Source organism: Hippoglossus stenolepis, chromosome 19, assembly GCF_022539355.2.
Source record: "Hippoglossus stenolepis isolate QCI-W04-F060 chromosome 19, HSTE1.2, whole genome shotgun sequence".
NCBI classification, from domain to species: domain Eukaryota; kingdom Metazoa; phylum Chordata; class Actinopteri; order Pleuronectiformes; family Pleuronectidae; genus Hippoglossus; species Hippoglossus stenolepis.
In genome coordinates, this window is record NC_061501.1 from 10,266,206 (window position 1) to 10,293,244 (window position 27,039).

At 42.8% G+C, this 27,039-nt stretch overlaps 1 protein-coding gene across 1 annotated transcript in view; it reads right to left on the reverse strand.

Annotated features, from left to right (window-relative positions):
- The window catches only part of pola1 (polymerase (DNA directed), alpha 1), a 48,149-nt gene that overhangs the window by 6,631 nt on the left and 14,479 nt on the right, over positions 1 to 27,039 (reverse strand). Inside the window, exons 27-36 of the mRNA XM_035142997.2 lie at positions 21,026 to 21,058; positions 20,846 to 20,938; positions 20,541 to 20,746; positions 20,227 to 20,359; positions 19,953 to 20,081; positions 19,584 to 19,758; positions 18,824 to 19,005; positions 14,793 to 14,924; positions 7,911 to 8,027; positions 1,161 to 1,257 (exon numbers count right to left, since the gene is read on the reverse strand). Of these exons, the coding sequence (XP_034998888.2) occupies positions 1,161 to 1,257; positions 7,911 to 8,027; positions 14,793 to 14,924; positions 18,824 to 19,005; positions 19,584 to 19,758; positions 19,953 to 20,081; positions 20,227 to 20,359; positions 20,541 to 20,746; positions 20,846 to 20,938; positions 21,026 to 21,058 (1,297 nt within the window). The remainder of the gene's footprint in view (positions 1 to 1,160; positions 1,258 to 7,910; positions 8,028 to 14,792; positions 14,925 to 18,823; positions 19,006 to 19,583; positions 19,759 to 19,952; positions 20,082 to 20,226; positions 20,360 to 20,540; positions 20,747 to 20,845; positions 20,939 to 21,025; positions 21,059 to 27,039) is intronic.

The window sequence follows — 27,039 nt, forward strand, 5'->3', positions numbered from 1 at the left end:
TGATTGGGGATGATTTCTCAAATCTTGGAAAAGGCAGAAATAAAAGAAGGCAAAAATGGAGGCTATAATCATGTTAGTACTCCTTCCATTCCCTCCTCCACAACAGGCCAATCCCTCTATTTCAGCTCCCTCCATCTTCTGAGTGGTCATCTGTTGATTACACAATATATTTACCTCTGCTGTCTTACTCTTTCGCTGCCTCGTTCAGGTCCAGCCCAGCGCGCACACTTTGCACCATTCAGGCATACATAAATAACATACATACATAAATATTTAATCAAATAAATAAATCACTCGGCCTAGCGGCCCTTTCTAATCAAGTGACATCAATCAGTGAGAACTATGGGTAAAGAGGCCTTGTAGCTGACGCCTACTGAGCGCGCCCAGAGCGCTGGAGTAGCGTCTATTTGAGTCCAAGGGGGGAAATATACGCTCCATGTCCCATTATAGGAGAAGGGCTATCCTTTCGTCAGCGCGCCCATTACTCCCCCTATCATTTCCCCAAATCTAAAACCTGTTTTCAATCAACACAGCCAAACGAGTGCCTGTCCAAGAGAGGGAGAGAGAGAGAGAGAGAAATGAGAGAGAGAGCAAAGCAGCGAAAGCGGCAGAGATGGACAGTGAGGGTCGGGGTAGAGGGAGAGCAATGGAGGGCTCTTTCCGTCTTTCTTCCAGTGATTGGAGCGTTTTGCATTCTGTATGTGTGTGTGATTGAATCCGTCTCCTAAATTAGGGCTGTCGAGTCGAGGAGCTGAATGTCCTTAACCCCCTCCCCGTATCCAATGGCCATACTCTGTTACTTGTGTGCTGAGCATGTCACATCATCGGTGAATAATGTAAGTGCAGCCTGGGTAAAAGGTTTACGTTGAGCCATTGATTGCTAATGCTATGTTGTATGCCTATTTGCGAGGAAGCATTGTTAAGGCATCAAAATTCAAACTTCCGACAGTCACACTGGTAACTTGATATTAATTCCAAAGGAGGAATCATAAAGAAATGGCAAGAAATGAATAACCTATAATATAATTTTTAAAATATAGGTCTGGTTTTACAGCTACTACAGTGAAAAATTTATCCTGCAAGACAAAGTTAAAGACTGAAAGTTGAGACGGAACACAACAGTACAGTGACATGTATGATGTGTGTGTGTGTGGTCTTACTTTTCTCATCACCCTGTAGGACTTTGGTAACGGCATAGTCCCAGTCAAAGATGAATCTGTAGAAGCAGAGCTGGTTGTAAAGGGCCTTCTCGGAGTACTGTAGAGAAAACACACACAAACACAGTTCATATTAAAACAATTTCCTAATCTTCCATCTTGACATTATCTCCATTCTTTGGAAGTGTTGGACCTGGGTCAGTTACATGTAGTGTAAATGTGACGTTCACTCCATATCGTAAAGACCAGAAATTCAAGCATCAAAAAGATGGGAAATGAATGTTCGTGTGAACCTTGTATTTCCAAGTCAAATCTTGACATCTTTAACACATTGCATGAAATCCATCTGACTGATCTTGATGGGAGGTAACGTGAGGCCTGATCTGACGGAGTGTAATTCACTGAGAGCAGATAAACTTATTTTTAGAACATTATTTTAACTGTGGATTGGTCACATGGCCAGACCCCAAGCTCGGTGGGGAATGGGAGGTATCATCCTAATGGAATAAGTCATGTAGCGCTAAATGTATCTGTCAGTTAATCAAATGAATCAACATCTTAATCTAGAACCTCAAATGTTGTGTTCTCGACAATTGATCGAAACATGAAACACCCGCAGACGTCATCTTAGGCCTTTCTCACATATTATAGAAAAAAGAAATATATTTTGTCAATTAATTGAATAATGAAAACTTGGAATCAAAATGGAAAGCAGTTTTTGTTCTCCTGATTCAGGCGACATGGTGTAAATACAGCATCTGTCTCGCGTCTACTCTCTGATCATGTTCAACAGAAACACACGATGTGTGAACTGTATCCAACAAGTGGTGACACACCAACACTTCTACCATCCCTGTATTTCCTGTTTGTATAAGAAGGTTATTAGTTTCTATTATAATCATTTGTGAGCGGAGTCAGGATCGTGACGGGGTGTAAAAGCATCCAAAACAGATGAATAAACCCGGTTTACCACCTGAAGAAACATGCTGATTGAACGTGACTCCGCGAACGTGCACCCTGCTCGTAGGACTCTACCTCCCTGACAACATTTCCTTTCCTCTGTGTGACACGCTAAAGCAAGAAAACAAATTTGCTTGCTTTGTTAATCTCCACTGCAATTAACTGGAGCCACACGACAGCCTGCCAGAGGGAGAGAGGGAGAGAGAGACGAGGAGGAGGAGGAGGAGGATGAGCGAGACAGAGAGGTGGGAGGGAAAATAAACGAGAAGAAAAAAAAAAAGAGAGAAAATGGTAAAGATACAGAAAGAAGTGAGAGATGAAGAGAGTCAGACAGTGAGAAGGAGAGAGAGAAAGAAAAGAGGGGATCGGGCCTGAAATACCCTCCCTCATAATAGTTTGTTGTGATAAGCCATTGTGAGAGAGGTATGCGAACAGCCGAGGCTGTCAATTTGATTAGCCATTATACTGCATGTTTAATTGCAGTTATTGGCTCGTCATTTCCCTGCTATGCTGGAGAGGGCACGCTAAGCCCCGACCCCACACTGCCATCAGGTGTGCGCCGAGTGCTTTATTATTACCACCAGGAAGAATCCCCCCAATTCGTGTGTGTGTGTGAGAGAGTGTGTGTGTGTGTGTGAGTGAAGTGAATTTGTGTGTGCCCATTATACCTGCCAATCGGCAATGTGCGTAATTGTAATTTCAGTTTTTACTACTGCGGCATAATCAAGTGGCAAGAGCATCTAATGCAACTAAATGGAAACTATGTGATGTGCGAACATGAGTGAGTGAGTTAATGTGTGTGTGTGGGTGTGTGGGTGTGTGTTAAATGGCGCAGTATGGCTGCCCACATGGCACACACAGCTGTTGACCATTGATGCACTGCCTAGTCAACAAACCAAACCATGCGCATCCCATAATGGAGCCTCGGTTACGGTTGCCAAGGTTGAACAAGCCCAGTCGGCACAGACACCGCAACACCGCTTGTTCCTCTTGAAAATAACAACACACGGAGAGCACACATGCATGTGCACACGCTCGCACTCGGCGCACGGGCACATTCAAACAATATAAAGCTGATTGTGGGCGGGCCCCTTTGCTGCAAACTGATTGACAGGTGTCAGAAAGGCGTGGCTAAAATTTTACAGGGTTGTTATTGAATTTAGAGCCCCTCAACCCCACCTCACTCCCTCACTCACACACACACACACACACACACACACACACACACACACACACACACACACACACACACACACACACACACACACACACACACACACACACACACACACACACACACACACACACACACACACACACACACACACACACACACACACGCCTACCTCGTCATTCAGCTCGGTGCTTTGTTCCTGCACTGACACCATTTCAATTTGCTCCACAAATCTGCAGCATTTTCAGCCTGACTGCCTAAGGAGCAAACCAGCTGTGAAATTGCCTCTCTCTCGGAGCGTAAGGCCCCCTGCACCCCCACCTTGTGCCCCCTTGCTCCTTTGCCTCCCTGCTCCCCGACTGACTCCCCCCTACGGGCACGCACACACACAGACCCGGTCCTGTTGCATGAACACAGTTAGGCTAAAAGGAAGAGGGAGATTTGTGCACGTGTGTGAGAGTAGAAAGACGCCGTGGAGACAGGATGTATAGAATAAAGGGAAAGTAAAGCATAAGAAAAGGCGGCTAAATCATACAAATTGATCCAAATCACAGAGCAACAGAGTCTAAAACGGCTCGCACAATAAAACGAGCACTCAAGTCTTCCTCCGAGTCTTAAAAACACCTGCCTCTATCTTTTAGGAAGACGCACACAAAGACGCACATCCAACCGCCAGCGAGGTTTTGCGCACTATACTGTCACTCGGGTATATCACTGCAGCAGTTAGAAAAGCTAGACACACAATATGTCTGCGAGAACGTAAGAAAAGTACAGGAGGCCAAACAGAGTTCATAGAGGATGGAAAGTGTGCAGCTGCTGACAGACTACAACCATTCAATCCCTTGACATAGATACGACTTAGAGGGAAATATCGGCACGGGTGACACAAACAAGGCCTCGGCGTTACGCACTTTTCCCTAAATACTGTTCTCCAGCTAGGATGCAAACACGCGCCGTAAATACCGAAGCCACAATATCCCGAGCCCTCGCACAACCGCAGCTGCAGAAAGAGAGAGGGTGTGAGAAAAGAGAGGGAGACGGAGAAACAAACATACATTTTGCCTCAGCTGTGAGGCCACGAGGCTTTGAAACTCTTGAGCTTTTTAGATGCGATGAGCATTATTGCCGGTTGTGGTAGTCACGCCGATCAGCTTCACAAGACACCATAATGAGTCAATATATGTAAATCTTTACTAGGCAAACACGGCAGGAAACAAAGGCATTTAACTGGTGCTCTCGCCCGCAAGCCTCCAACGATTCAGCACCGGTAATTTCTCCCCATTGAAAGGCATAATTGCCTGCTATTTGAAGATATTCATGCTCAATTTTTGAAATTAATTTCAATTGGGGGGAAATGTAGAAATGTCAGCTCCAGTGAAAGGGATTTGATTTCAATTATCCTCACTCAAAGGACTGTGATTTCCAAATACACTTAAGCAAAATTATGACAAGAATTTTTGTTCGGCAAAATTCAGTGTTTAAAGAGCGATTAGGCGATAATGGGGCAGCTTTGAGCTGGCAGTGAATGCAGCCGTCTCCCTCTGAAAGGCACTCAATTATCTCTGATTGCTCCCGCTATAATGTATCAAATAGAGATACCTGCTATTGCCGTAATTTGTGTGAAAATTAACATGCTGCAATTTCCACTAGAGGGAAAAAGGGAGCTCTAATGGGCGCCTGAGCGTACATCAATAAAACGAGAAGAGAAAAAGAGAGAGAGACAGAAAGGGAGGGTGAGAGGAGGAGAGAGAGAGCGAGCGAGCCAGGAGAAGAGAGAATGAGTGGAAGAGCTAAGGAGGGAGGGAGGGTGGGGAAAGAGAATGAAAAGAAAGGAGCAGGGGAAGAAAGCATTGAATAAAAAGGGGGAAAGAAAAGGAAAGTTGGGACAAAGATTTGAGACAGGGTGAGAAAAAAATATATATATATAGTCCATTTGAGCTAAGCGCTGTGGAGGGAGGGAGAGACGAAGAGCAAGGGAGAGAAAGAAATTTAATTTACTGAAAATATTACAAATTGCACCTGTGCATAACTCCCCAAAATTACCAACCAATCAAGGCAGAGTGCCTATTACTCTCCCATTACATGGAGATCAGATCACGCTCTGAATCTGTGTCCAGAGAGAAAGGGAGGGAGGGAGCGAGCGAGGGAGGGAGGAAAAGAAAGAGGCAGAGAGGGAGAGACGGATGGAAGAGGAGAGCGGCAGCACCCACAGCGATGGTAAATGTAGCATGATGCGCGAGAGGGAAAGGGAAAGCAGAGTTAAACAAGAAGAAGTGCCTTCACAGAGGCTCTGGCACAAACAAGCAAATTTAGCGTAGCATACGCAAAGACAAAACCCTGCATGCCTCTCTGGCTACGGCTGATATTAGCTCCATAATCTGCAATGAAAGGGAAAGCAGCCAAAACAGAGCCTCTGGCTGGATGCACAGAAATATCATGGAAGTTCTAACAAACCAAAAAAAACTTTAATAAATGTATCTATAAAAAGAAAGACAACCTCTCAGCAGGGGCGTGTGGAAGCATCATCATCGTCTCTACTTGTTTGAGTCACAGTCGATCTACCACCAGCTCAAAAAGCCATGAATGGCCTCTTGAGTACTTTACATAATTGGCAGCAATTTAATATGTAAGCTGCAGGGCTATTAATCTCCATTCAATAGCTTGATTCAGACAACAGTGTTACCTAACACTGAAAAAATGAAAGTTATGTTAATGCTGATTTCATTAAAATACTCAAAAGGCATTTATATTTAACTTTTTCTTCTTTTTTCTCCTATTCCACATTTCATTGATTGACTGCTACTTTTGAAATGTAATATTATACTAAATATTTAAACAAGAATTTTTCATTAAAAATAAACAATTACATTTTAACACATGTAGCTGCTTCACCAGGTCGAAGTATCTTCCGTCTGTGGCTGCACAGTTTGACACCAACAGATATTAGGGGTTGTTTCTGTCAACACTGATGGATAACGGTAGGAAATTCAGGACACCCAGAAGAAAAATATATTCTGCATTCCAGCCCCAAATCATCAATTTCAAAACTCGCTCTGTGCTTAAATGTCCCATGAGTTGAATTTATGACACAAGCATCACAGAAACCAATTCAGTGGATGAACACGATGCTGTTTTTTGCCAACTTCTCATACCATCTGTAAAAGTCGAGTCAGTATATTGTCATGTACTGAGATGCTTCAGCCAGATGGTAGGACCGCCCCACAAGAAGAGACACAAGAAAGAAGGTGCTGAGCCTGACCACTGCACACGTACAGGTACCCGTTGATGGCCTTGGATACTAAAGCTGTTTTCAGACATATACTTCGGAAAATATCGGATAAAATGGGTCCAGACATTCTCTGGAGTTTGCCTTTCACATATGAGGAAGGCAGCAGGAGATCGTCTGAGTCGTTCCCAACAACAGGAAAATGTCCGGAACATGCCCATTCACGGACATTTTGCTGGGGGTCTTGCAGGAAATGTTCCAGAAAACCAACTCAAACTTTCGTGTTCTCACATACAAGCAGCTTATTTGATACTTACCCCACTGATTTGAGGGAGATACGTGTATTTGTGTGTTTAATTACTTCTTTAAACCATTTATATTGAATTTAGATTATACATTTTTTCCTATTTTCTACCTTTATGCAAAGTACCTAGTGGCCTTTGCTAGGTAAGTCTCGTGTCATAATCGTTATCTGGGTTCAATAGATGTATATAAAAGACTGTATAATGATAGAGCAGGGAGTCGAGCAGTGTGGCAGAGACCAGGTAAAATAAGGACAGGCTACAGGTTTTTAGAGTAGAGAAAGGGTGCATGAGTGAGCACAGAGAGTTAAATGTTTTATTCAGCCCGCAGGTTGAAAGTGCCACGGCCCTCAGACACAGCAATGGCCGCGTAAGTGGCTACAGAGACAGCAGAAATTGGCCTTCTGGTTTACAACATGTCGCCACAGAGCCAGGCACAGCAAAGCAGCCAGTGGGGACAGACAGGAGCAGAGCATGCAGGGTAAAAAGAAAAAAAACTGACAAGAGTGAGTTAAGGCCAGGATTTAGACAGAACAGTACGGGAGAACAAAAAAAAAAGAAAAGAAACGTCATTCTCAAATTGAAAGGGAGAGTGTTTCTCTTAAATCCAGTGGTCAAGCTAACAAAGTGTTCATAAGGCAGAGGCTGGACAGACAGATGCTTTTAATGGTTCGACTACCATTCAGCTCTTAGTGCCTACGCACATGTGAGGGGAAAGTGTGTGTGTGCACGGACGCACCATCACACACACACATACACACGGAAGACAAAGATAAGATCGATGTTATTGGTGCGTATACGTGGTGTAATCTGATCCTAATGAGCAGAGATGTACAGAGACTATATGACAGAGACTTCAGCTCTATAGCACCATCACCTGGTCAAATCATACAGAATGCAGAGCGTGTCTTAAACAAGAGTTTTGTGGTGTGCGTTTCTTTGGTCCAATAAGAGGATGCATAACTATGCAAGTGTGTGTGTGTGTGTGTGTGTGTGTGTGTGTGTGTGTGTGTGTGTGTGTGTGTGTGTGTGTGTGTGTGTGTGTGTGTGTGTGTGTGTGTGTGTGTGTGTGTGTGTGTGTGTGTGATTACCTCAGGTCTGAGCGTCGCCCTGGTGCAGGCGGGGCAGATGGGTCCGTGGCGGGAGAAGGCGATGGGTAAACGTCTGGTCCTGTTCTGACAGGTCAGGTCCTCACACACCAGCCAGCCCTTTCAGAGACATATGATGACATATGATTGTATTAACTGTGACACATCCAACATTAAACAATAGAAACATAAATGGCAACTGCTTTCATGATTGGTTGATGTATTTCCAATGAAAACTGCAAACATTCTGTGTTACAGGGTTTTCTCACATTCTACAAACCATTAATCAGGACAGATAAGTTACTGCATGTGACCACCAAGGCTGAATGTCCACTCCATCATCATATTGCCTCAACTTATTGAGATCAGATATGAACACACAGGTTTTCTGCAAACTGTTTACATTACATTCAGGCAATTCATATAATTGTGAGAAACAAACCAAAAGATTAGAACATTATGTCAATCAACTGACTACAGATCAAGGAGAATATCAATATGAAGCACAAATCTAAAGAGACACAGCAAATTTTTCAAAGTTTCCTCACTGTAGAGTAACTGAATAAAGTTAACGCCCTAGAAATATTTATTTTAATTCACAGAATCTGGATCATTATCCAGATCTGCACCAAATTACGCCTGTAATTCAAGACATTTCATGAAAAATTCACAAAAGGTCAAACAGAACCCCATCGCGTGGTTTTTAAAGAAAGAGAAATTATTTTCCTGGATCCACTCCCTTGATCGAATATGCTCCAAACCTTAATGACGTCTTCCTTGGCACAGACCCCACCGTTACGCCAAGTTTCAAGAAAATCAGTATACAAGTTTTTGCGTAATCCTGCTAAAAGTCAGACAAACTGACACAAAATTGAACACATCCTTGACCTTAAAGGCTCCATTCTCACTTATAAAGCCATGAGCATTCTGGTCTCTATTCTGGTTTCGGCTGCTCTGAAGAAAATATAAAACACAGAAATTTAAAAAAAAGTTTTTAAATACTCTCTGACCCATCCGTCAATTTCCATTCTCGCAGCACTTTGAAATAACTTTGAATTCCAGCTGTTTCCTGTCCAAAGGGACCCCTGATGTAAATATCTCACAACATGCGTCAGAAGAAGACGTTCACAGCAGCTTTTACTCCCCTGCATGATTGCTTAGTTATATCACACGTGTTCGTGTGGGTGTTTATATTGTCAATAAAAGGTGCTCTTAAAAATTGACAAAAAGAAAAAAAAAAAACTTTTGATGCCTTGAAGACACTTTAAAAACTGTTTCTGGTAATGAAAAAATGCTGCTGAAAATTGTTGCTTCCATTTAGCTGCTATAATTCGGCACAACACAGTGACAAGAAAAGTACTCGGGAGTAAGAAAAACAGGAGCCGTAAAACAAAAACAAGTGCGAGCGACGGGCAAAGAAAGAGGGATAAGAACAGAGGTTAACATCTGACTTCACATCGCGCCGGCCTCACTCAATCACTCTTTACGTTTCAATGTAACTTCAGCTGCCGTGCGTCGCCGCCCTGCTCTGGGAGTGCTTGTCAGACGGGCAGAGCAGCGGACAGCCAAAACGGCAGTAGTTAGGACCCCCCGGGGTGAGGTAGTGACCCTGGGCAGGTGCTGTGGTATAACCCTCTCAATCTCCCTGTATTCTTCCAGAGCCCTCCTCCCTCCTGCTTCTTATGCCCTGTCATTACTAAGGGGGGTTTAAAGGGGAGGGGGGTTAATGCCCAACTAATGACAGAGGATAAGACCCACCGCTATCAAAGCTTTTGAGTCCATCCTCCATCCATCTTTCCTTCCTTCCTTCCATTCACTGCACCTGTCCCTCCATCCACGTCCCCCTCACGCACAACGTTTCTCCGATTGATTTTTACGTTTGCCTTTGTCTCGTCTCTGGATTAGTTTTGAGCAGCAGCTAAAAAAAATAAATAAACGATTCGAGAGATCATTTCTTTCTTTTCAACCAACTCTACAGTGTGTAATTTGTTTTCCACTGTGAAAGAACCTGCAAGAACCTTTGATAGTAAGAACTAGGACAAAGTGTCGCTGGTTACATGAGGAATCTGTTTACACTGTACGTGGCTTTTTAAAATGACTTTTCAAAGACAAACAAACATTTTACACTAAAATCAGCAGGTTTTTTTAAACGCAGGTAAGCCCGCTGCCAGTGGAGGCGTTTTCAATGATGAAACCAACATGAAACCAACATGTCGGAAACTGGAAACACAACAGAAGAAAGCACCAGGGACACCAGTGACCATGTTACGGTGGTTACATCTTTCACTTCCAAATCAGGCACATTGATGAATCTTGCCTCTTTCAGTCAGTAAACTTACATGGGGACAGTGAGTGAGCAGCAATTTTTTATTCCCGCCACTGAATCTCAAATGGACTGAGGTCTGTTGTCACTCAATAATAAAACAATAATTGTATTAAATCGATTCTTCGGACTTTACATTGGGGCTTTTTGTTTTCATGCATTATATATTTCTGCTACTTTCATGCTCATAAGAGCAGCTTGCTCCATTTATCTGGATTTGTTCAACACATTTTCCACAATCCGAAGAGTTTAATGATCTTTAATGATCCAATATGTCTCGTCTATTAAGCAATGTAAAGACAAACCTCATGTCTTATAATGAAATTTTAGTACGTTTTTCTGTGTTTTTACCAAACTAAAACAAGAGTAGGCGGGAAGAGGAGTGCTTCATTTCATCTACAGGCTCACACACACACACACGCTCGCACGCTGTCAATCCCTTCCAAATGAAAACCAAACACACACGTATGTCCCAAATCAATTAGAAAGTCCCAGAGTTCACAGTTATACCCACAAATCCGAGCTCGGGGACTAATTATCTAAACACCTACACCAAGCTTGTGCAAAGAGCTGAGCTTCATGGGAAATGAGACCGCGCCACTGTCTCTGATAAAGACACGTCCGGGACAATGGCTCGTAGTGGTGACAGATAAGGAGTCCGAGAGATGCTGTTTGACCTTCATCGTTTTTTACGTGTATTTCTTGTGACACAAGCCTTGGTACACACTGCTGTTCCCATGACACACCACACGCACACACACCAATCACTGTGGACACAAAAATATTAATCGCTTCCTATTCTCCTGCATTAAGTTGAATTACTGACACAAATCAAAGACTCAAGTGGCAAATACACACACAACTGAGAAGGCTAAAAGCAGGAAAATCTACCCACAATGCCACTCTGCTCTGCGACTGACCCAAAACCCACCCACACACACCAAAAATAAAAAAATAAGTTAGGATTAAGTGCAGCAGATGTGTGCGAGCTGCACAGAAAGGATTAAAAACAAGAAGCACACATGAGGAGCGAGGCAGAAAGAACAAAAAAAAAGAAAGAAACCTAATTGAGGCATTTCGCTGGAGCAAGGGTGGGGGTGTACAGTTGGACGCGAGAGAATAAAGGCTCATAATTACATAATTATAGCAGTGGATATCTGACACATTGAATGTAGACGTCAAATGAGTTCCACATAATTTAACCAAACAGAGGCAAGACCAGGCCACGACAGAGCCCACCAGGAAATATACCTTCTCTCTCTGCCTCTCTGCGATGGTCTGTACCTTTTTTTATTTACACTCGTCTTTTCCAAAGTCTTCCTGCTGTTGCATTCAAACAGTTTAGGCTCTGATACTTAAACCTCCTCGTATTTCTGTGGTTCTATCAGGAAACTAAAGAGGTGTATTTGCAAATGTTGCTTCTTTGGACTTGGTGCTGTGGTTTTTAAACTCCTGAACTCCTTTTTCCGGTACCATTGGGTCATACTTATTTAATGAATCATGGCAAGGTATTGTTTGTAAGGGGTGCAACCATAGACTGTATGTAATAATAAAGATGGACAACATTTCTTCACTTACCCACTATACTCTGTATGAAGCCAAATATTCCGGTTGCACATTTGGAGCAGAGTCGGCGTAGTAGTGATCAGGGGAAGGAGCCACGGTATTGAGGTCCCGCCGATACACGCATTTGACCAATAGCAAGTAATTCTCAGCTAAGTCTCAACAAATAACTAAAATTAAACCCAACTTACAGGAAAAATGTGCACTTTAAGAAACATCAGTGTGATAAGAACTACCTAAAACATGTACTTAGACTGTTTTCTTTAGAACATGACAAAATAACTTTTAAATGAAGTAAATATTTCAGCACCATTTTTAAATCAATGGGAAGCCTCTCTGACGTGAGTCCTGTTACACACACACACACACACACACACACACACACACACACACACACACACACACACACACACACACACACACACACACACACACACACACACACACACACACACACACACACACACACACACACAAGCTCTACAACTGGTTTCATCAGTCAACACTTCCAGCTCTAACGTGAATGGACCTAAAATCGGTCTACTTCACAAACACTCTCACACGCACGCACGCACACACACACACTCACGGAGTGAATAAAGCTCAAACGGTTCCACTTTGTACCTCCTCCGCTTAATCAAAGCTTCTCTATTCAACAATTTGACCTTTTGTTCAAAACAGGATTATCACCTTCTCTGGTCTTCATTCACCCTTTCTCTCTCCCTCCCCCTTTCTTCTCTTGCCCCTCAGACCGTTTCCAGGGGCGACCCACATGACGAGGGTAATTGCAATAATTTGTTAAATGCCATGGCAACGGTGGTTAGACGGGAGGAGTTTAAAAAAGAAAAAAGAGAAAGAAGAATTGGGTGGTTCAGGAAACAAGCAAATCTCTCATTTTGCCCAAGACAGTGGGATGAGAGGATGAAAGGATGACAACAGTGTGTTTATGAGAGAGAGAGAGACACACACACACACAGTGGGAGGGAGAGAGAGAGAGAGTAAGTGAACAAGTGTTTGCCCATTCTCAGGGTGCTGGTTTATTGATAATGGTGGGGATGGGGAGGACATTACTAATGATTAATGTCTCTGTGGTCCAAGCTTAGGACGCCAACACACGCACGCACACACACACACACACACACACACACACACACACACACACACACACACACACACACACACACACACACACACACACACACACACACACACACACACACACACACACACACACACACACACACACACACACACACACAGAGAGAGAGAGAGAGGTGCAGAGCTTTCACTCTATCTGGCCAGACAAACAGCTCTATTTGAACTCTCCCTCGGCCTGAAAGGAATCCTTAATTACACAATATTACCCCTCTTCATTGCCCTGCTGTGTGTGCGCTGTGTCCACTGCTGTTCAGCCTCCACTGGTGTGTGTGTGAGTGTGTGTGTTGCTGTGTGAGGTGTAAGTATTCAGCGGTAGCAGCTGTTTCACACATCGTGACAAAGGGGTTGAGGGGGACTCGCTCCCCACACATTCACCGCACTAATTGATTTCTGTTCAGCACTGTGGGAGAGTAACCCTGACACACACACGCACACACTTTTACAGACAGTGCATTCCACTCACAAGACCAAGGTGTTAGAAGCTACCAGGAGGGAGAGAGTGCTCGACAGACAACACAGGAATCCAGTTGAATTCACTCTCGAGATGCTCGTCAGGAGCAGTGACAACACATCCTCTCTTTCTACTCTCGCAAACATCTAGAGTAAAACACACACAGAGAGAGAGAGAGAGAGAGAGAGAGAGAGAGAGAGAGAGAGAGAGAGAGAGAGAGAGAGAGAGAGAGAGAGAGAGAGAGAGAGAGAGAGAGAACCGGTCTCCGCAATAACCCACTGAACTCACATCCATGTGCCTGGATCAACATTGAGTCCTCTGCAACAACGTAGTTAAAACACCGCATTGCGTCGCAATCTATGGGACAAACGCTCCCGTCTGCAGGAGCGTGTGATTGTCTGCTCGCCTTTGGCCCTCAGTTTAAATACGCGTCTCATAAACTCCAGAGTGAACCAAACAAACACAAAGCAAACTGTAAGCACTGCACAGGTCCAAAGAAGCGCTGAGTGCGAAGTGAGCGCAGGTCAGTGGGGCAGCGAGGACATGAGGCAGGGTAATACAGCACGGTACAAAGACACCGGACATGCACTGTGTTCCTGCCCCGAAGCAGAAGCTCTGTGGTTGTTTATGATTAAATCTTCAAGCCAAGACTAGCTCACACACGATTGACACAAATCTACTTGATCTTTTAAGTCAACTATGCTAAATTTGCTGTATTTTTAGTTTTCGCTGATTCTCTACTAACCCAGTTTCCCCCGACGTGATTTAATCATTTCACTTTACCATCTACTGAAAGAGCACACGTGAAACTTGGTATTCAAAGTAAAAAAAAACCCACCCATTTAAGTGTTTTCATGGATCATGCTGCTACAAATCTGTCTGCCGTTGTTTTTTTATATTTTAAGAGCATAATGTGCTCTTTGGTGGAAATGTCAGTGCAGTTTCCTGCTGAGGTTCCCTTCATTTTTGGTCCCACATTTTTTTGATAGCTTCTCTTAGCGTCACTGCATCTGTTGCATCCCCCATTGTGTTAAATACAGTCCAACACTTTCATAAACACTTAGCGAAAGGTCAATTTTCACAAGTGCTAAATATTTCATTACATACGGCTCCGTTTGTCTGAACACTTGAATTAATCTATTTAAGAATGCGTTGATAGACACTGATATGCAAACATCCTCAACGTTTGATCGAGCACAAATAAAGCAGTTTTTGGACGGACTAAAATGTACCTTGAGAAAGGGAAAAAACTGAAGAGACTCTGGCCAGCTGCACTCTTCTCGTCTATCAAGCTGCAGTATTAGATACCAAATGAAAACTAAATGAAGTGGCCCTGCAGGCGGTCAGAGCTCATGCATGCAACCTGCCACAAGAACAGAGGAATACTCACAGAGTAGTATTTTTTGATGTAGCGACGGATGTCTAGTAGCAGTTTGTTGCTAATGTTGACGGTGAAGTCGACGGGGCGGCTCCCACAGGGGTTGTGACAACATCGCATTAAGCTGGGCTCCAACTTTAAACCCTGCAAAAGAGAAAACTGCACATGTCACATCTGAGAAAAGCGACAGATCGATCCACAAGCACTTTATATATGTCATCATCTTTAGTCACATTCAAAATAGAGATCCAGAAGAGAATACATCTTCATGCAGCGGTAAACAGTACATTTAGACAGCCTACACAAATTATCCTTTTATTAACTTGTTTATATTTTTTCAGTTAAGTAATTTTTTCCATAATCTTCGCTCCATATCCCAAAATAAAAAAGTGAAAACAGAACATTTTTGAATTCTTTGCAAATCTATGAAAAATGTGAAATATCACATTGACATAAGTATTCAGACACTTTGCTACGAGACTTGAAATGTATCTCAGGTGCCTCCCATTTCTCCTGATCATCCGTATGTTTCCACACACTGATGTCAGCATGTGGTAAATTCAGTTGACTGGACATATTTTGGAAAGGCAAACGTGACAGGAGCAGCATCAAGCTGTGAGGGCGTTTTCTGGCCGCAGTGACAGGGAGACCGGTCAGGTTTAAACAGAGCAGAGCACAGCGATATTCTTGGCCAGAGCGCTGAGGACCCCAGACTGGGCCAAAGGTTCAACTTCCAACAGGTTAATGACCCTAGGAGCAGCTAAGGGCCCTGACATGTATCCAATTGAATGTCTCTGGGAAGATGTGAAAATCTGTGTCCACCAGTGGTTTCCTCAGAGTTTGAGAGGATCTGCGGACAGAAATTGGAGAAAATCCCAATATCTAGTTGTACAAAGTGGCTTCATACCTATGAAGACATGAGGACTTTTGTTTTTGCTTGGTCATTATGGGGTAGCGAGAGTAGATAAGGTTAGGGTGAAACAAAAGATGAAGGGCTAAACTCTTTTCTCTGAATGCGCTGTATGAAAAAGCCTACACACGATGGAGTCTGTGTAGCAGGAGGCATTTACTACAGTCTCAGTACAGTAATTAAAATCTGTCTCCCATCAGTGCTGCATCCTGTGCATAAACATTACTGTATCTGCATAGGGATTCATCACAGCTGCATTTTTAACTCTATGCTGAGAAAAAGCAGTTATGCAACATAGGAAACGTCGCCATTAATTTTAAACCTGCACAAAGAGCGTGTCAAGCGGGAGGTGTAAAGGCTTAAAACACCTCTGGGAGCAGTAATACTGTAACCTGAAGCAAACGGGTCAACGTGAACTCACTCCTCCTGAATTGTCCACTTGACAGCAAGACTTATAGTTCATGCAATGAAAAAAAATAAAAGTAACCAGAGTACATAACAATTACACTAAATATAACAGCTTTAAACACTTGCTCCCTTCAACCTGAGCTCCATTTAACTGTCGCATTGATAGCAGCAAAAAAAGGTTTCTGCAGCGAAGTCAATGACACCACATGTCTGTGTGACCCCCCTCACTCAGCCACACGCTGACTTTCTTTGTTTGCTTAAATCATTTCCTTTCTGGGAAAAAAAATAATTTTAGACAAGTTTGACTCATTGAGTAAATTCACACATTAAACACCATTGCAGGCTACATCCTAAAAACAGTCTTGAGTGTCTACATCATCGTTTCCAAACATCTCAGTTTCTGCCCGTCCAGATTAAATCGCAGCCGCGGGGTTTTCAAACTAAAACGGGGCCAGGAGCTTTTCCAAACTTCTCTAGACCTCCAGAGAAGTGTGAACATCAGAGGTAGCCATAGCACAGTGCATGTGTTTTCAAATGAAAACTTAGTGTGTGCATGCAGCCCCTGTCTCTTCTCCACTTCTTCATGTTTTATTTTCTTTCCGGCCTGGAACAGCCTCCCTTCTTCTCTCTCCATGGTATCCTCCCTTTCCACTCCTTTATCTCACTCGTTTCATTCCAAACTTGAATTTGACAAATGCACTCCCCCTCCTAAGCAAGTTGCAACCATCACTTACTCAGCCAGTTGTTTTGCTATTTAAGTTATTTTAATTAAATGCAACATTTAATAAAAAACACCCTACGTAGTTTCTTCCTGTCAGGAGAGACAAGCTCAAAACAATCCAGGGAAGTACCTTTTAGAATTCTTCACTTCTCTACATGTCATATAAATCCAATCCAGCTGTCATCTTAACACACCCTTCTGTAAAACAATTTGAAAAGGTTTACAGTGTCAGCTGTCTACCTGAACTGTTCCCATCCCCGTCTTTGCTCTGATAATGTGTAGCTTTCATGTGGGACACCCAACGCTCTGTTAAAACTGAACTCAGGGAAATCCCTGGAGTTCCAGACAAATTTCTTACTCTCCTCCTCCTTAGTTAATCTTTTCATACCCCCATCAAACAACTTTCCTCCTCTGTCTGTCCTCCATCATCCATCACCACCTCCTCCAACCATCTCTGGCTTCGTGTCAGTGCTGGAGTCAAGGCCCATCTGTCCTCCCCTCTCATTGAGCTGTTAGACCATGTTCACAACCCTAATTAACTTACTGTCTTATCAGTTTCTGTGTGTGTTTGTGCGTGTGCATCTTTGCGTGCATACCAGCCTCTGACGCGCGGAGGAGAATTAACACCAGTAATCAGTCAAATCCCGGTAAGTTTAGTCTAAAAATTGGAAAAATGTAAACAACACTAACCTATCTGACATAACAAGTCATTTGTTTCCTCGCTGACAAGAATTTGATCCAAACTGAATCAAATAAGAAACATTTCTGTATGGTTCTTGTGCAAGTTTCTGCTGAAGTGTATCATGATATCATCCTTTTATGGAAAGTGTGTGTGTGTAAAACTCCTTTTTTAAAATTTAATGCAAGTTCTCCGGGCCAGCAGAGGACAGAGGGTTGTCAGTTTTATTAGTGTCTTCCAGACGAGAAAAAGCTGCATGCCCTGCTCCTCATTAGAAGCTGATAACACACACACACGACCTTGGCCTGACAAATGGTCGGAGATCAGTGTGTGTGTGTGTGTGTGAGAGTCCATAGAACAGCAGGGGTTAAAGGAAAGGCTTTTCAAGTTGTGGAGTCCAAACAATGCCAATGAAAACAGAGTCGGTATTGGAGCCAGGCAGCTGTCTAAAAATACAGACACAGACACAATATAGAGGATGACTACGGCATGAATCCTTCATGGGAAGTTTGAGTGAAATGCCTTCGGAAAAACACTGTTCTTCCACTCTCATACTTTCTATCTGTGTCTCTAGTGATTAATCCATTACAATCCATAAGTGATAGAAGCAATATTTTCTTTTTTGTCTTACTGTGCATCTGTGAGATTCTTTTGCTTCCGCACATCTCTGACTTTAATGGGGTCCTCAGATCTGCAGAAGATTCTAATGGTGTAAATCATCTGGAACTTATTTTCCCCTATTTGGTTGTTAGGTCATGACGTGTTGTATCCGTTTCCGTGTCCAAGCTCTGGTATTTGCAAGATGCCGCAGTGCTGTATCACTGGCTGTAATTGTGGGTCTCAGATGGTAGAATAGACTTGGCTGAGCAGCACAGAAGCAAAAACTGTGCGAAGACCGAAATTAGGTAGATTAAATCACATCAGGTGTTCTCTTTCTCGCCTGGACATTTTTTGAAAGTGAAATCATTCCTTATTTACGCCTCACTTCAAATGACGTTATGGCAAATTAATTCACAGGTTCGGACATTGTTGTTTGCTAGTGACCTGAAGGTTTGGACCCAGATGTGGAGATCACATTAAGCGCAACATCAAATTTAAGAATGAGATGGGATAATGTAAACTCGTACCTCAGTACTTCTTTCCTAGTCTGGGCTTTTGGTGTTTGAGATAAATCAAAAAAGATGACGGAGGTATAAGTGGGATGCAACTTTTCAAAACTTTCAGAAGGTACAAAAGACAGTTTTGAAATTCATAGTTTAGGAATCATGGAATAAAATGGGACAGGTTGAACCGTTGGGGGACTTGCGTAATGTCTGTTTACTTACAGCTCCTTCAAAGACGTTGTCGTAGGTGTTGTCAGTGCCACACTCTGGGCAGGTGAAAGTGAACCTCTCACAGTCTTTGTAGCGCTCTTCATCAGTCAGCTGGACCGGAGCTCCCAGCGTGCCGTCAGCCTCCTCCTCTCTCTGGTGCTGCTGCTGAGCCCGGAACTGGCTGGGGTCCAGACCTGACGAGGACAACGGCATTTATAAATCTACAGTAATTTGAACAAATGTTTATGGACAGACTGGGCCGATGAGAGACGAGGAAAATAGAGCCGGCATCTGAGCCAAACCACTTTTATGACCATTAAACAACAATGAGACATCTATTTTGTACTTTTATTGGACCATTGCGATATCGGGCATGACATCGTTCCTATGTTTGGATGTCTCAGCTGTCAATGGACCATTAAACATCGGAATTAGAATTCTAATGCTAACATATAAAGAGAGATTAGTAGCAACACACTGAAGTATCTGTACCGCACAAATACTTGAAAGGACAGAGTGTATTTATAAAAGAGCAAGAGAAATGAATTGTGTTTAAACTTTAAATGTAAATTCAGTTATGTCATTTATTCCGTTGCTTTTTGCAAGTTGAAGTCAAAACTTTTCACTCAAAACTTTCGCCCCCGTGTTTTTAAAGACATAAAGAAACCTGATAAACTTTGAATCATGATCTAGCACCTGAGTGATGACGGGCCGCCCACTCTCAATACAATTAAAGCCTTTTACAGTTTCTCATAACCTGTAATTAACCTACCCAGCCACGTGGCTATGAGCACGCTGTCAATGCCCTCAATGGGGTCACAGATGCGAGACACCACAGGGTGGATCTGCTGGGCCAGGTAGTACTGAGTGTCCAGACTGAGACCCTCCTGCTTCTGGAGTTGCTCTAAAGCGTAGGCTCTTTGACTGGCTGCGAGTGTGGAGCCATCCTGGGGGATAAAAACAAGATACGCAGTGGTTTCAGTGGTAGATTGTACCTCACACTGTAGGTTCGTACACACAGAAGTATCCGTGGAACCTCAAATACAGGTGTTCACGATCAGGTAAATGATAAAACCCCTGAAACAAATTCTGAACCAGTGTCTTCAAGGAACATATTCACATCTCTTTTGTATGCACACACCTTACAGATGATGTAAGAGACTGTATCTCCAGCTTTGACCCGTCCGCCCTGAGAGTTCATCCATAGAGCCACGTGGACGTGAGGGAGGCTCTTCTTGTCTGGATAGTCCTGAGGATCTTTAGTCAGTGCCTGAAGGAGGAGGAGAAAGGACAAAAATTACCATCAAGAGGAGACAATACAGTAAGGATGGCTTCCTATAGGCAGAGCCTCACTTGAGTTGTGTTGATTTGTTCCCACATTCACATGACAGAGTGTTTTTTAAGAAAGTCCTCACCTTGTTTATCTCATACTGGTTCAGAGGTATGGTTCCATCTGCTACCTTCTCTCCCGTCTCCACCAGGTGTTTCTGGATGTTCTCCACAATGATGTCACGGCTCAGGTCCGACAAGATCTGACCAATCACATAGCTGGGAGAGGAGAAAAGAGGATTTTATCATGCAGAGGGAGTATTTCTGCTGTAATGTTTAATAAATAGATCGTCAAATGGCAACTGGGTTTGGCTCCAGCTCCCCCCACGACCCTCAAAGGATAAGTGATATAGACAATGGATGGATGGATGCCTATTAAAGTTTGGTATATCCAACGTACTTTCCACATTCCTTGGCCAGGTCACACCAATCTCTGCGGACAATATCCAACCCTTTGAGCTCCTGCTTGACGGTGTACTGTCCTTCGCCGTGATTCTCCACAACCAAGGCTGCGTATTTCTTCTTCTTCAGCAGTAAGAGGGACTTAAACACGCCGTCGATGTCAATCTCCAGCAGTTTGTAGAGCTTGTTCACTTCGGCTTTTACCTGGAAGTAATGAACATAAGAAATGTAAATTTTTATAGATTGCCGGGTAGATATGTGGCGAAAACAATGAGTCACAGTCAAAGACATTCACAAACGGACCTTATTGCCGAGTTTGAACACCTCCTCCAAAGACCGGCTGTTGGTGTTGATCATAATTGAGTCCGTGTCTCCGTAGATGACTTCCAGATTCATCTAGGTCACAAGCGATTAAAGGTTTTAGGTCATATTGCTCCAAACCCTTTTCAGTGAACAACAATTGAAGGCTTGTTGATATCTCACCTTCTGAACCAGGTCTTTTGTGTTCATCAGAATCTAAAAAGAGAAAAGCAAACACAACAGCATGAATGGATGTAAATGTCAACTACAAAATGCATTGCAGCAAATACACAGTAAACAAACAAACAAAGATTATGTTTCTATGTTATTTGTTGGGTGATTGTGTGTGTGTGTGTGTGTGTGTGTGTGTGTGTGTGTGTGTGAGTGGTGTGTATGCATGAATTTGTGTGGACATGAGAGCAGAGCAGGTGACTTGCTTTTAAATGGGGGATAATTGGCGAAGAGGGCAATTATGAGAGTGTGCTGTGACAGGAGTCTTTTCAATCCCCCCCCCCCCACACACACACTTCTTAATGACTCGTAATGGCCTTTATCACCCGCAGAGAGAGTGACAGACAAATAAGAGAATTCTGTTAACGCAGGTTGTCCACCGCGTGTGTGTGTGTGTGTGTGTGTGTGTGTGTGTGTGTGTGTGTGTGTGTGTGTGTGTGTGTGTGTGTGTGTGTGTGAAAGAGGGAGAGATCTGAGCAGCAGAGGGATCCTAACAGGTGGGGGCCCAGAGGAGTGGAGAGTTGGGTGGGGGCTCTGGGTCGCTAATCTGGGGGGTCGGAGGGACGGAACGCAGTGTGACCTGTCACCAGCAATCTGCTCCTCAATCAACCACAGCCGCATATATACACACCCCGACTCGCACTGTGCTCAGCGTCGGGACAAGGACGTGGCTATTTCAGAGTGTCAGGAGGGGGCGGGGTTAGGCAGCAATGGAATTGTGTGGGGGGGGGACGGCGTTCCACTGAAACCAGAGTGGGACTCCAGCATGCTTTATGGGCTGCTCGATACTGCTGTACGGCAAGGGGGGGGTTTGACTCATTCACAGAACAGCCATCTCCATTAGGGACTGCAGTCAAGGTCAAGGTCTCACCACAAACACACACACACAGATTTTGGCCTGAGCACATACACCCTGAAATGTGCTGCTAAGCTTTTATGCAGACGAATCGACTAAACTGACTCACACTGGTTTAGGAGAGGAAGACGAGGAGGGAAAGAAGGATATGAAATAATTCTCAGGACTTAGTAAGATTGAGGGTACATGTCGATAATTCTTAAAACCAAATGCGACTCTACCGCTGTAATTTGTGACGTCTAATATGATGGTTTTACCGACATTTTCAGTGAAAAGATTACTACATTTTAGTGAAGCTTTCAAATCATGTATGAAAATGCTTTTTCCTTCCAGGTGTAAATTTAGATCACGGCTACTTTTCGTAGATGTAAGAGTATTTTATTCAACATCTAGAAATAAGAAGAAGAGAGGTAGATAAATAGAAGGGACTGAGCGAAAAAAAGGAACAGAAGAGAATCCATATTTGACCGAATGCAGAATCCTTAATTTTTCCACATTTTGTTATGCTGCATCCTTTTTTTCTCCTTAAATTAAATTAAATTAAATCAGAATTTAAGAATTGTTTGCTAACTTATTGACAAGGACTAGTATTCAGACACTTTGATATGAGACTTGAAATTAATCTTAGGTGCCTTTCGTTTCGCTAGATTCACTTTAACTCTCTTCATACCTGCAGTAAACATCTATCTCAGGTGCTTTGATCACAAGTGGACAACTCTAAATAGAGGTGTGAAGGTACCAAAGATGTTTTGTAGTCTGTGGCTACATTCTCTGAGCTGAATGCAAATGCGTTGTGGACCACATACTGTATGAGGGACCACCTACTCATCTGACATCCTCCGACCCTAATTGATTTTCGACCGGTTGCCAAACTAAGGCCATGGGGTTGAAAGAGCTAATTCGAGCAAGAGGGGGAGAAAGGTCTTGGTAACAGAGGTGACCAAGAACCAGATGGTCACTGTGACTGAGCCCCTGTGTGGAGATGGGAAAAACATCCAGCCTGTAGCAGACTCATTCAAAAAAAATGCAGTCGCATCTTTAAAGTCATGATCCAAGAATCCAATGATACTAATTAAATTCTATCTCATAGAATGCATAGACAATTGATGAGACTTCAGATTCACAGATCTGTTACATAGGCCAGACGTCCTGGACTGAGACATCACACCTCGACCAACGCAGCCCCTTGTATTGTTTTAAAGCAGGGTTCAGTCTCAACGCCCCTTCTACTTTGTTATCTCATATATTGAATTTGAAAATCTATGTTAAAATTAACTCTTTATGATGAGAAATCTCTCTTCAGTATTTCCTTTTCACGTTGATGAGCAGTCAGAGAGAAGTGGTTTAAGGAGAGCGAGACAGAAGAGGAGGATCTGAGGAAAAACAAAAGACGGAGAAACAAAAGCAAAGTGCACAGAAGTGATGGATAGAGAGATGTAGAGAAGACAGAGTGAGAGCAAAGTGCGGCGAGAAGGGAGGATGAGTGAGGTGAGAAGGTGTTGATGTAATTGATGTGTGGACTCATTTAGACAGGTTTTCCATATGCTGTCACTTCCAGCAGGACAAACTGCATCAAGGAATGAACCATGTGAAAGACAAGTCATTTGACCATGACGCTGGAATGTGTGCAACTGCTGGTGTGTGTGTGCGTGTGCGTGTGTGTGTGTGTATATGTATGTGTGCGTGCGCTCATCTTTATACACATACCAACCACACAGATATTATATGGACCAATGCAAACACATATCCCCGGGGGTAGAAAGAGTGTGTATGTTTTCCCTCTGATGACTGCACCAGTCACCACAGTGAATTCCTCTCATACCGAAAAAACTGAAAAGGCCTGAGAGAGAACTTGTTAAGACACTAATAGTGTCATTGTCTTCTGTAAAACAGCTGCTTGTTTCATATTCGCATTAGTCAATCAACCAATTAGTTGCCTGACAGGAAATGAAACTGCAAGGGGTGGCCAATTAAAATTTCAGACATATCACTGCTTACGGTTGCCTACATGGACAAATATGAAAACTTCATGTTCAGTGTTTATTTCCTTAAACATAAAACGTAAGATATGAAGTTAATCACTTTTTATGTTTATGTCCATGTCAAGTTAACATTTAATTACATTTCTTTTTCAAACTTAGGAATCACTGAAACATTTTTTAAAACACATTTATTGCCCGATATGTCTATATCTGAGGTATTTTACAGAAATGTACTTTTTTGAAGGACTGGCACTGAACAATAAAGAAACGTAAGACAAGGAGGGAGAACAGGAAGATGTCTTTTCTCTAGCATGCACCATTGTACTAATGAAAAACAAGCCTGTCGTTATATTTATTTAGGTTTGTTTCGTTAACTACTTCATTAAAACTAATTGCATCAAGAAAACGATAAACAATTAGGGAGCTGCTGTACCTGTAGTTTGGTTAATTTGGTGTGGACAGAAGAGAAGAATTATCCTGGTTTGACATCCTCCCTCATGATATCAACATGGAACCATGTGGGTTTGTTAAAATCATTGCTTCCTTGACAATCAAATATCAATTTGATAGTAGTTGAGGGTTTGAATTTTCTGTATTATCACACATTCCCCATGATAAAATATTGTGGTCTGTTTTGCTTTCACACCACAAACAACAATACGTGTGTTTGGAAGAATAAACGTTTTTAACAGTTAACTCTGTCTCACACCAGCCAGGAGGAAAATATCCTTACATGCCCTTTATACCTTCTAGATTATGTGATAGTAACACTAGTCAGAGCAGCAGCCTCACCAGTTTTGGGCCAAACACACAAGTGTAGTGGACTCTGGATTTAAACCGATTTGCATTGTTTTACAGTTGAAATTAATAATTCCCATTTAGAAAAAACACAATGCATCCAACAATCCGCCTCGTTTCTTGGGGAAACCCACTTTAGGGCACCTGCTCCTGCCAGTGTTGGAAAAATATGTAGTTGGGCACAAGTCCATGATATAAAACAGATCTCTTCCAGTCTGTGCATAAACCCAAATCTAGACTTTCAGGAGAGATTAGCGAAACGGATTAGATTTGATATTTTCCAGAGCCATTAAGCAACAGGAGAAATCTGCATTTGCCCGATGGCTTTTTTCACAGCTTGCAAATTTGTGCTTTTAACCATGTCTCATGTCTTTGCATGTGCACCTGTGTGCCCATTAGCCGGGAGTTATTGCACCCTGTCATTCTAATTGATAAGTGGTTCAGCCTCGTTGTGATATCCGCCTTTTCACAGCTGTTGTTCAGCGATTCGTTGGCCTCATCTATTAGGCATCTACGTGTTTTGTTGTCATGTCGCTCTCATATATTCTTTTATTTCAATCCACTTCCAACACCTCTGCAACAAAATCTCTTTTCTTTTGCCAAGTTGACATTTCAAATAATATTAGTCGTAATTGACCTGTTTGGCTGAGTGACAAATTGTTTAAATAGGGAGAGGAAGCAATAAAGATGATACAGACAAAATGAAAAGAGGAGAAAAGGGCATCCACGTCCACCCTCGGTCTCCCATTCTGACCCCACCCACCCACACCCCACACACACACACACACACACACACACACACACACACACACACACACACGCTGATCAGCAGATCAGAGGCGGCATGTTAAACCTCAGTGTGGCAGAGGGCCCTTGTAAAAAGAGCCTGGGGCACCAGTGACGATTGTTTTGAAAAGCACTCAGCTGAAAAGCATTTTGGGATGACAGTCGGCCGACTGAAATAGCACCTGTGGAGGAACACACCACTGTCAGAGCTCAGGAGCCGTTGTACGCACAACACGTACACGACGCGCATGAGTATGCACGCACAGACAAATCACTCTCTCACTAACACGATGTCACAAAAAAAGATGCAGGAGATTTGAATAAAGAAAATGCACGATTGCAAACACGCACGCACACACACACACACACACACACACCTGCCCTGGCAGATGCCATGGCTGTGTCCTCATAGCTGCTGCAGGGAGGGTCAATCTGTTTTAAAGCTGCGTCTGATTTAACACAACCGGTGCAGATCCCGAATGCTGGCATTCATCGAAAATGACTAGACAGTGACAACAATCCAATTAAAAATATGATACTTCCAATAGTTTCAGTTTTAAATGTCCTAGAATGCTTGTATTTTTGCCATTGACCAATTACGGAAACTAATTTGTCAGACGACCCAAATCTTGTTTTAAAAAAGTAAAATATGATGTGAAGGAACTTCCTGCAATAATATATGTGATCAAGAACTCAAATGTCTTTGCAGATGTGCGCTGTAACAGCTGCTGTTATCTCCTTCTCTCTTTATGATTGTTTATATTAAGACCGCCGACTCTCTTCATACAGTCTTACCCAAGTTTTGTGTGGGTGGTTTAACAGGTTAGTGATGTTTTGAGTCTGTTGTGGGGACCTGTCAGTGTCATAATTGGAAACGTTCAGTTTTCTGGTCCATGACACTTTTCATAATCAATTTACATCGATGAACATGTTTCGCATCCACAGATCGAAGTTCTTCTCCAGTTTGGAATTATAAAGTTCTGAGTCGTGGACTCTCTCATCTGTGTTTTTGCCTCTTTGCCGTGTGGAAGAAAGGCTCAAAGTGCCATTAATGACAAAAGCATTCTCCAGCACAACAAAATGAATAGAAAATTCTTTGAAACGATAGACGTTACAAAATATATATCATCCCATCACCTAGACTTATTTATAGACTTTAAAGGGCTAAAACTGTCAAAAGAGGCCTATTTCTCCTCTGCAAAAATTCTCTTAACATTTATAATCAGTCGGGAAATTTCCTTAAAATATGCATCAGTGGCTTTAAAATATGGTAATTAAGGCTTTAACGCCAAACCAAATGAAACTTGAAGCTCCACGCTGTGACATCTTCCTGATGCATTTACCATCCATGCAATGAAGTGAAGATCAGAGCATCAAGTCTATCAGGTCATAAATCAAGAAACTTAAAGATTTCAATAGAACTGTACATGTGCACCACTTCTGTGCCAGGTCAGCTTAAACCATTTACTAATTATCCTCTTATCCAGCCCTATCAGTAGCCCTGATAAAGACAGCAGATGTCAGATCAATCCATTATCAATTAT